This window comes from Laccaria bicolor, genomic scaffold, assembly GCF_000143565.1.
Source record: "Laccaria bicolor S238N-H82 LACBIscaffold_2 genomic scaffold, whole genome shotgun sequence".
NCBI classification, from domain to species: Eukaryota; Fungi; Basidiomycota; class Agaricomycetes; order Agaricales; family Hydnangiaceae; genus Laccaria; species Laccaria bicolor.
In genome coordinates this window covers 1,855,651-1,865,831 of record NW_001889873.1, presented here as the reverse complement: position 1 = coordinate 1,865,831, position 10,181 = coordinate 1,855,651, and the positions used below count along the sequence as shown (strand labels likewise).

The following is a 10,181-nucleotide window of genomic DNA, read 5'->3' as shown; positions in this document are numbered from 1 at the left end:
TAAGTGCCTTATTTGGCAACAGCATGCCTATCTCATTGTGTATTTGAGCCTCAAATGCAAAAGTACCCCCATATGGCCTCCCACACCACTGCAGTAGGGCACAACACATATCAGGCATAATTGTATATTATTTCCTTATTTAGATGTGTGTTAAAACATCGAAATTGTTGCCTGAAAGAATGAAACAAAAATGAAATAACTGCCTGGAAAGAATGAAATGAAAATTCCATGGCAATGAATGAATGAAAAAAATGAAACAGTTGCCAGGAATGAATGAAACGAAAGAATAAAGCAAAAAATGAAACAGTTGCCATGGTGGAATGAAATTAAAAAAATGAAAGAGTCGCCAGGCATGAATGAAACAGAATAAATTTCATTCTTGTCAGTAGAAATGAAGAAAAAATTGAGATGAAATGAAATGAAACAAAAAGTATTTCATTCTCGACGGCAATGAATGAGAATGACTTGGAATGAAACAGGTGCCGTGAATGAATGAAAATTCATTTCATTTCATTCACGGTAGTTAAGCAGGAACTTCTATGGTACATGCCAGGTTTTACATGATGTAAATGGCAGCTACTAGTGAACGACAATGCACAACGACGGAGAACAATGATGCACAACGACAGCGGACAACGATGCACGATGACAGCGGACGATGCTGCACGATGACAGCGAACGACGATGCATGACGACGGCGAATGGCGATGGTGAATGACGAGGTATGATGACGGCGAATGAGACATAAAGGTGGAACACAAGGGAGCGGCGAGGTGCCATGTCGCAGTCAGCGACGTGCCAACTGAATGAGGAATCACTTCTGTGGGCGCAGGTGAGCAAGAAAGAACCTTCCCCTCCACGTTCTTTCTTTGACGCACAGTCTAGGTGCCATGTAAGCCTTCAGAGAGGTATTTTTCGTCTGTTCGTCAGCACCCTGTTTCTCTAACATTCATTTAATCTGCAGAAACATCGTATTTGCAGCCCTCGCATTGTCGATGAGGGCTGCAAAGACATCGACTGCGTCAACGGCATTGCAGTCAATGGCAACGGCACCCTACGTTACCTACACAACCACCGCAATTCAAGTGAACAACGTGGCAACAACGGACTGTTTCCACTCGCACCTCGTTGCCCTCCTCTCCATCTGCGAAGTTTCTTTTTCCAGGGCTCAAATCTCGTGGTACGATGGCCCCCCAGACGAGCAGACAAGATGGTGTTGAAGAGGTTGGGGACGTGTGGTGCAAAGTTGAAGGAAGGCCGTTGTCCTGCAGTGCGTTTATATGCATCTCATTCAACTAACATCCTAACATCCACCTGATTAGAATCCACTACACGACGTCGAGCTATCCACTTGCGTATCAGTCACCCTTTCCAACATGTTTAGCTGGGTACCCTGTCAACAACATCGAGCCATACGCTTGCGTATCACTCCCCTTTTCTGAAGTGTTTAGCTTGGGGCATCGTGTCGTATGTTCATTCGCACCAAGTTCATCGTCACCTACGTCAACGGCTTAACCAGCACCCTATGTCTCATCTCAAATTCATCGCCATTCGCTTGCTTATCACTCCCTCTTTCCAACACGTTACTCCATCAACGACGTCCTTCGTCGCCTGTCAACGATGTCCATACCCTGTCAACGAGTCCGTTCACCTATCACTCTCCCTTTCCAACAATGACACTCCTCCTTTCCAAGATGTTTAGCTCCGGTGTGATGTGAGATGACAGCGTGTTTGGGGAGGGAGTTACATGTTAGTTTTTGATGCTTTTTTTTTCTCAGATCATGTAGTTTCCTTGCGCTGCGTCGAGTAGTCCTGTAGAAGGGACGTACAATACTGGAAATGCAAACTATTAACTAAATCTTTGAGCTCAAGGGCATGATCACTGAAATCAAACAAATGCAAATGAAACCACCACGCGTGCAGTAGTTTCATTTGTCCCTATTGACGTCGACCTCCCTTCAGCCACCATCTCTTTACTTGTGGGTGTGGGCCAGTGCTTTGCATGGCATGTATGAGTCCTTTCTGTGGACTCTAAATTTAATATTAGGAAATTGGTCATGTAATCACTTTATGATTTTCTGAGTTTTGTTCTATATTTGCAAATAGACCGTGAGCTCTGAGCCTAGCCATCAATATCATAGCAACAATGTGTGCTATTCTTTTTTTTTTTTTTTTCATTTTATAGCAAATTTTCCCAATTTTATAACTATTTTTCTGTTTATGGTAAAATATTCCCACAGTCCTGTTTGCATATATCTCAGGAAAGAGGATGGTTAGTTATATTTTGTGACCTATAATAGCATGCTCTATATATTTGTGATGAATTTCCTTTTTTGGGTTAAAATTCCCACGGTATCAGAAACACAGCCTCTCACTTAGCTCCATAAACAACAATTGTAGCCCCTTTCCTTACCTTTATAGATATATATAAATAATGTCATGCAGACCATTCCTCATTGAGAAAATCACAAAATACTGAAAAAATTGGACACTTTTTGGAAATTGTCATGCATTTTTGACCAATATCTGAAAGAGCAAGAAAGCTGGTCTCAAGATATAGTCACATTGCATAATATGACAATATTTTTACATAGTTGTCTTGATTTTCCATATTTGGATATGGACACAGCCCCTTCAATATCATGGCAACAGAGAAGATCACTCTTAATTTTTGGGTATTTTTTTCTGATTTTCTGGCAACTTTTAGGTGGTTTCTATATTTAGATATTGACCCTGAACCCTGAACACAGCCTCCCCACCTTACTAAACAATATTCCGATTTTTTACATATTTTTTGCTGATTTCTTTTATGATTTTTCCTGATTTTATGGCTGCTCTTCTGTTTAAGGGAAAAGGTTCCTGCAGTGATGAAAGGTAAATGAATCAATGAATGAAAAATTTGCCTAAGTCCTCAGTTGATAAAGAATGAGTCTTACTCGTAAACTCGTAAGGACTCATTACTTGAAATCTGCTATGGACTCTGACACTTCCAGTTTGGCTCACATGGTAAACTGTCTGTACTAATTCCACTCTCACTAAAGCAAGCACTCACACTGGTTCACCTCTTTCAGGTCCTTCAGAATGCCGTGCTGTCTCACCTGTGTTCTCAGCCTTTCCTTGGGCCACACCACATGTTGTGCACATTCCAAAGCCTTTGACTGACTTCACCGATGTAATGTCACCTCACAAGGTACTTTATTTCTTTGTGGCCTTGGTTGTAACTTATCAGACTGCTTTTAGCACTTCATCAATTCGCTAAATTGATTTGAGCGCTCGCTCTTTGCCTTTGATGATAAACTTGCCATCAATTCTACCGAATTAGCACCGCTTCTAGGCTTAGATGTCCTGAAAGCATCCAATGCGGTCACTCTACATCCAACGGCAATGACTGCATCATCAAAGGGGGAGTACAAAACCCTCGCTTCCATTGTTTCTGCATATTGAATGTTTGAGGTCTTGGCTCTTGACTGCGAAATTGGTGGTTTGCAACCTCCCATTTGCCTGCTTTACCCCTTGTCTTTCAACAAGTCTGAGAAGGATAGTGAAAAGATTGTTGTACATTGATTTATATATATATTCTGATCTTCAAGCTAATTTTCCTTGCTTGCAGGGGTTTGACAAACTAGAAAATTGGCCCAAAGTTCTGCTTAAGTTCTGGAAACTTATAGGTCAGTCGGGACTACCTCAAATTCCTGACGACCTCCAAGCAGGAAGCAAACACCTTGCACTGCTACGGATGGCAAGCAAGAACAAAGAAAAAGTAGGCTACATTAATGTGGTCGACAACTTTCTTCAAGCCGCTCTGCATCTTTACTACCTCAAGATGACCCAATTCCCAGATGGGTCTCTGCCTGACTATCCTGATATTTTAAATGACCGTCTCCAGTGCGTTAGACTCATGTCACATTGATATCTGATACTCATATCTTTCAGCATCTTCAAAGACGAGACCTCTACAGATGAATTCATCAATGATCAAGAGGAGGGGACTTACTACTTGGAAGATTTACGTGATGGAGAGACAGCTTCACACACGCTCCACCAACTTGGGACACCTCTGCAATTAGCACTGCTCCTGACTCCTTTCTATTTGCTCTTTCCATTCCAGATAATCACCAGGTCTTACAATTGTCGACTCGTTCTTGAAGCCTTTGCAGAGTTAACCCCTCGGAAGACACCCCTCGTGCTTAAAATTGAGAGATCCATCTGGTGTTCTCTTATAGCGCTTGCTGATGTGACCATCACGCCTCATGAAGCTTTAATACAACTGGTGTCAAGATTGCCATGGGCCGAGATAGAGGCAGCATCCAACAACCCCCGTGATTGTCATATGTTTTGCACCCCTTTAGGTGAGAAATGTTAGACTGCTTTTCAAACTTCATTTATTTATTCTTTGTTGTATTTACAGCCCAGCCCTCTTCTTCTTCAACACCATTACAGCCTGGTTGTGTTGGGAGGCAATTAGCAATAGAAGGTGCCTCCAACACCCTTACTCCGGACATACAAGTTAGTGGGCCCATGCTAGAAGCCTCAGTCATCCCCAACACTCAACGTTCAACATCAATTGAGGACAATGCAACTTGCATCAATGAAGAGCATCTTGAAGCTCCAATGGACCATGATGGTGATTTCCCAATGCTCCCCACACCATTACCCACCTCGAAACGTCCTGAATCTCCCTCTATGCCTGCCCCCACAATGGACCAAGATGGTGGTTCCCCAATGCTTCCCACGCCATTACCCACCTCCAAACGTCCTGAATCGCCCTCTACCCCTGACCATGATGGTGGTTCCCCAATGCCAGAAAGTCTAGAAACTTCATTGGCCTCAGTTCTCAACTCAGTTTTTCAATCCCGTCCCATTTTATCCCCTCACCTTGGGACTGTTAATCCCTCTCATATCTCCCTCCCGCTCAATGTGTTGGGAGAAAATCTGGCCAAGAAGATATTGAGATGGGCGCCCTTAGTGAATTATCATCATCATCTGAAGACGAAGATTCTGGTGGGTTGACATGTTACCTTTTTCTTGCATTTATGATCTGATAAAAATCAATGTTTACTGTATCCTAGAGCATTCGCCAGCTAGGCCTGCGAAAAAAACAAATCCTGAGGTGCAACTGTCTGACAATGACGATACCGACGATGAAGGTGAGGCAGGAGCTGTGTTTTTGCTTTTGTTTTCTGCTGAAGCTCATCATGTGGAACACTTCTTAGCGAAAGCGTCCTCAAAGAAGTGGGACAGTCGTAGGGAGTCTGACGAATACACGTACAGAGGTGTGGTGACCCTCGGAGAGGTCAAGTAAGGTGACTAGATGCGCGGGATCGTAGAACGTGACAGTTCACGGTACTCGTATCCCGATCTTCACAGACAGTTCCAGTGAAGATTGCTCTAGCAGCGGTCACGACCTCTTGTAATCCACGCGTTCTCTGAGAGCTAGATGCAGCCGTTAGTAGGGCTAGTATCGAGCGATACAGAGTGGTTGGTGGTGAAAAGAAGATATATTCACCTCATGTAAAACATGAGGTGTAAGTACAATGCTTATGTAATGAAAAGTAATAACGCGTAAATAAATGAAACACAGAGAGGTGGAGCGAGAGTTGAATCTCGGGGAGTGGGAAGTATCATAAAGTAAGATGTAGAGATGGTGAGGCTTACTGTACTATCATGTTACAAAGCCCCCCACTTTCCACTTTCCGCTTAATCCCATCGTTGTTCGGGGAACATAATGTCATCGAGGAGCTGCTTGTGCCAAGTGGGTCTTAGGCCCGCTCGCGAAATCCCATCCATGACATCCGTGAAGTCTTGGGTGATAGGTAGATATCGTGGACGACGTTGACCCCGCTCGTTGTTCCTGATCCAGTTCTTCCACTTCTCCTTTGTACGCAGCTTCCCTTTTCCTCTAGCGATGTCATCCGCCAGCCTTCCGTAGATGTGATCCAAAGCTGCATTCCACTCGCCTGTCCAGAGCTCGAAATTGTTGTCGAAGATCTCCGCTGGCGGGAATAACCACTTTCCTGAACAACTGTTAATGCCAGTGCAGTAGCCGAGAAGCAAGTCTTTCTCCTGTTCGGAGACTGCGTCGTGAGATAGATATGAGGCATCCTGGGACGCGGAGTCGTAGAACCCCCGGTTGTGGACCGTGACTTGAATGGATGGGCCAGACATAAATTCTTCTATGAGTCGAACGCCAGTCCAGCGCCTAGCGATCCAGCTGAATTGTCCTCCTTCTCCTATAAAAGCTTGTGCATGAGGGCGGCGAAGCAAATCATTCATTCTTGCTAAATAGAGGGTGCAGAAAGTCGCCATGTTCTCCGCCGGGGATAGATTTGGTTCTTGAAATCCCGCGGTGTATAGAGACGAAGCTGAGGTGCGGTCGAGACTGTCGACAATGATTGGCCGGAATTGTCGCAGGCGGTCCTGTGGTAACGCTAAATAAAACTTGAGGCCGTGTTCGATAGCTGTGGACAGAAGTCGATGTATGGTCCCTATGGTATCCCAACAGTTAGCCCAGTACCTGAGCCGAGCTTCACTTTCAATGTCTGGGATGAAGATGTACGCTGTCTCTAGGAAGTCTGCATTCCATGCAAAGCCCGGTGCAAACCATGTGCTTTCGGTGTATGTGATCTTCGCGGATTCGTCCTTCAACATTCTTCTGAACATGACTTCTGGCCTTTCATGCGATACGAAGAAAGGGTCTGACAGGCGTGCCGGTGATTGAGAGCGACGGTAAGGGGAAGGATCGATTCCACGCGCTGCTCGAGCTTCTGAGGTTTGACGTCGAGATTGCTCGAGTTTTTTCACGTTGAACCGAATCCATGCTGCGGGACTGTTCACGGCGCGGGGGTGGTAGAGAACTTCCGGAACTTCGACGAACCTAACGAACAGAAGATCCTCGTCTGTAGAACCGCTGCATGAGTCTGCGGACATATCGTCGGTACGTATGTCACTTGAGAGGCGGTCTTGAAGGGATCAATTTCCGCCTAGACGTTCAAGAAGGGAGGGGCTCTGGCGATTATGCCGTGAGGTGATGAGACCTGTTTCTCGGTCGTACGTTGTCCCAGTTCTGGGGGCGTAGTCGAATCGGAACTCTTCACAAATTAGATATGCAATTTCTTCTCCTGGTAGGTGCGCCTTGTATCGCCTTCTCAGATATTCGTCGCGTGGCAGCCTTTTCCTCCATCTCCAGAATACGACAGTCTTGTACTCCTTGTCCCCGTCCTCCTCTAGGACTTTGTAGTGGTAGAATTTCGCGAGGCTGGCGAGCGTTGCGTCGTCTCGTTTAACGGGTCGCCTCTTCCACCCTTCGAAGTCAATGATAAAGGCTGAATAGGTGTGGAGGATGGGTGCCTCGTCCGTCCCTTGGTACGCAAATATCTCTTGAAAGAAGTGGTCTAACGTGGTCGCTTGACGAGCGATCTTGTTGATGTCTGCTTCTTCGAGGTCTGGAATTAGGGTTAGTGGCGTCCCCTGTCGTACTGCCCAGTAGGTCATGTTCAGGCCGGGATTGAGACGGCTGAACCTTTCATCGGAACGTGCTTCAAAATCCCATAAGTAAAAGAAGGGGATGTCGTGTTGAAGGTACAGAGGGATGTTAATCGTCTGCCAATCCCTATCCAAGTCGCAAATCACGCCTCTCCTAGTTTTAACGGTGGAAAGGATTGATGATACTTGATGGACGACCGAGTCTGCGAGGTCCTTCTCCCAATTGACAATGATTGTGGTCCACCAGGCTAGCCATCCGATAGAGTGAAGGGCGGATCGTTTCGCCTTTGCCGCGTTAATCTGAACGAGCTTCTGCGTGGGGTAGATTTTGGCTAAACGTTCCGTGGGGAACACGCCTGGAACTGTCATGCGGCGAGATACGCGTTCATCGAAATCGACAATGTAACGGATACATGCCTGGACTTGAGTGAGATCGAGTGAATATTCTCGACGCTGGATTTCTGCCATTGACCAACCTCCATCCCGTTCTTCAACCGGTACCGCGGTTTCGAGAAGATCGTACCAAGGGCGTTGTTGCGCAATGAATGACGTTGGTGTCCAAGGGGCCCATTGTTCTTCGAATCGGTACCAATCGGGGTCCCTGGCGTTGTCAAAGGGTAAGATTTGGCCTGAATCTGAGAAGTCGTCTGCGCTCCACCCTGGATCAGGTAGATTTCTGAAAATTATCGCGGAATCTGGGATAAGCGATGTGTCGGAATTCAGACCTACCCAAATCGCGTCGGTGTCTGCTCTAACCGTCGTGGTAGCAAGGGGGTTCAAGTGGTGAATTAAAGACTCCATGTAGGCTAGATCAAGCAGGACAGTCCACTGCGAGATATGCCGTCCGCCTACTGTTACTCGTGGACAGTCCCTCCGAATGACAGTAGAGGCAGGAAGGTGAAGGGGTGTAAGGCTGGAACAGAACGCCAGTTTTGAATAGGAACGTGGCCTTGATTGATGAGATGATCGGATTGGAATGATCAACGCGGAAGCAATGCGTTTTCATTCCTCCAACTGAGAAAAAAAAGATTAAGTAGTCGAAATATAGATAAGAGTGAAAGAATACGAAAAAGAAATGAGGCATAGGTTAGGTACAATGCGTGTGCTTCAAAGGTTGTGTTCCAAACGATACTCTTTCAAAATGAGCGGCGAATTCTTGAGATCGGTGGCTGTGGCCCAGGTGTCGAATTGCGGCCCGTAGTCCGCCCATCGAACCAAGTATCTCAAGGCTGCCTTCTTGCCAATCCGCTTATGCCCTACGATCCTCTCTACTTCGAACTCCTTGGATTCGGGTTTCCATAGGAAGGAGTCCGGCAGGACGGCTCTGTTTTGGTAAGTTGTGTCGGTCTCGTACTTTTTCAAATGTTGCACGTTGATGATGGGTGACCCCGGATAGTTATCGCCCATTCTTAGACGATAAACGTTCGGGTTGATTTTCTGGAGGATCTCGAATGGGCCAATCCATCGTGTCATAAGTTTAGCTCCCTCCCCTTTAGCTTCTGACCATTCTAAAGAGTGTGGATTTACCACTTCAGTCACCCACCTTGACCAAGCTATTAGCTAGGAAATCCTGAAAAATTATCCAGGCTAATAGATCCTCTGGCTGGTTTTTTTTTGGCCTTTGGAAGAAAATATATTATTGGATTTGATAGAAAATGTTTGACCTCTAATATTGTGACTAGAAATATTTGGGTAGATAAATTGTGTTCAAAAATATCCAAGTCAAGTGAAAGTGGTCAGAAATATTTGAAGGGTGTCAGACTGGTAAGAAATTTTTGAAGTGTTTCAAACTGGTAGGAAATTTTTTAGCTGTGTGACACTGCTGAAAAATGTTTGAGTCATGTCACACTGCTAAGAAATTTTTGAACCATGTCATACTGCTAAGAAATTTTTTTGCCATGTCACACTGCTTAAAAATCTTTTGACCATGTCACACTGCTCGGAAATGTTTAAGCCATGTCACATAGGCAAAAAATTTCCTGCCAGTGTCATGGAGTATCTGGGGTCCTAGTTTCAAAAAAAAAACTTCAAACTTTTATCTTCTGGATTCAACTTTTCTACAAAATTTATGATAAAGATCATTTTGGTCCTAAACTTGCCCTTTTATTTTATATTGTATTTTTATTATAGAAAAACCAGATTATATATTGCATTCAGCTCTATCTATTGGTAATAAGCTATTTGTTATATAGTTATAGCCTCTAAATTCTGCTCTATCAGATAATAAAGGTTGTTACTGACTGCTTTTATGTTGAGTGTATATTAATAACTATCTATAATAGACTAGCCTTACTTTACTGAATTATTACTGATGTGTAAGCCATATTTCTTCACTGAAGTATGTTCCTGAAGACTAGAGAGACTTCAGGAACTGTCAGATTGAATATGCCAGCTTGTTTTTCTTTTCACTTTTATAGAGGTATATTTCTGAGCACTGCAGAGAGCTCTGAGGATTGTCAGTGTCTGAAGTTATAAATATGTATAATATGATATGATGTATTCATATCTGTTGACCATAATGACATGCTGACTACTAGTACTTTACTGTGCCCCACCTATTTCTGCAGGAATGGTTAGAATCTCTTAGAATTCTGATCTCTCTATTACAAATATTTGAATTTTCTTTTTTAGATATACAACAGTACCCAACAACAAGTCCTATTTTTTTTCAGATTTTTACCACATTTTCTAAATGACTT

At 44.3% G+C, this 10,181-nt stretch overlaps 2 protein-coding genes across 2 annotated transcripts; one reads left to right on the top strand and one right to left on the bottom strand.

The window, feature by feature from the left end:
- Positions 1–778: 778 nt before the first annotated feature.
- On the top strand, positions 779–1,818 carry LACBIDRAFT_321947 (uncharacterized protein; the record flags this gene model as incomplete). The annotated part of the gene is made up of 4 exons (XM_001875236.1): positions 779–832; positions 965–1,180; positions 1,452–1,714; positions 1,779–1,818. The coding sequence occupies 4 exons, from the start codon at positions 779–781 to the stop codon at positions 1,816–1,818; spliced, it is 573 nt and encodes a 190-aa protein (XP_001875271.1).
- Positions 1,819–5,697: 3,879 nt separating this feature from the next.
- On the bottom strand, positions 5,698–6,927 carry LACBIDRAFT_305651 (uncharacterized protein; the record flags this gene model as incomplete). Its single annotated transcript, XM_001874660.1, has 1 exon — positions 5,698–6,927. One exon carries the CDS (start codon positions 6,925–6,927, stop codon positions 5,698–5,700), a length of 1,230 nt encoding a protein of 409 aa, XP_001874695.1.
- Between the last annotated feature and the right edge of the window lie 3,254 nt (positions 6,928–10,181).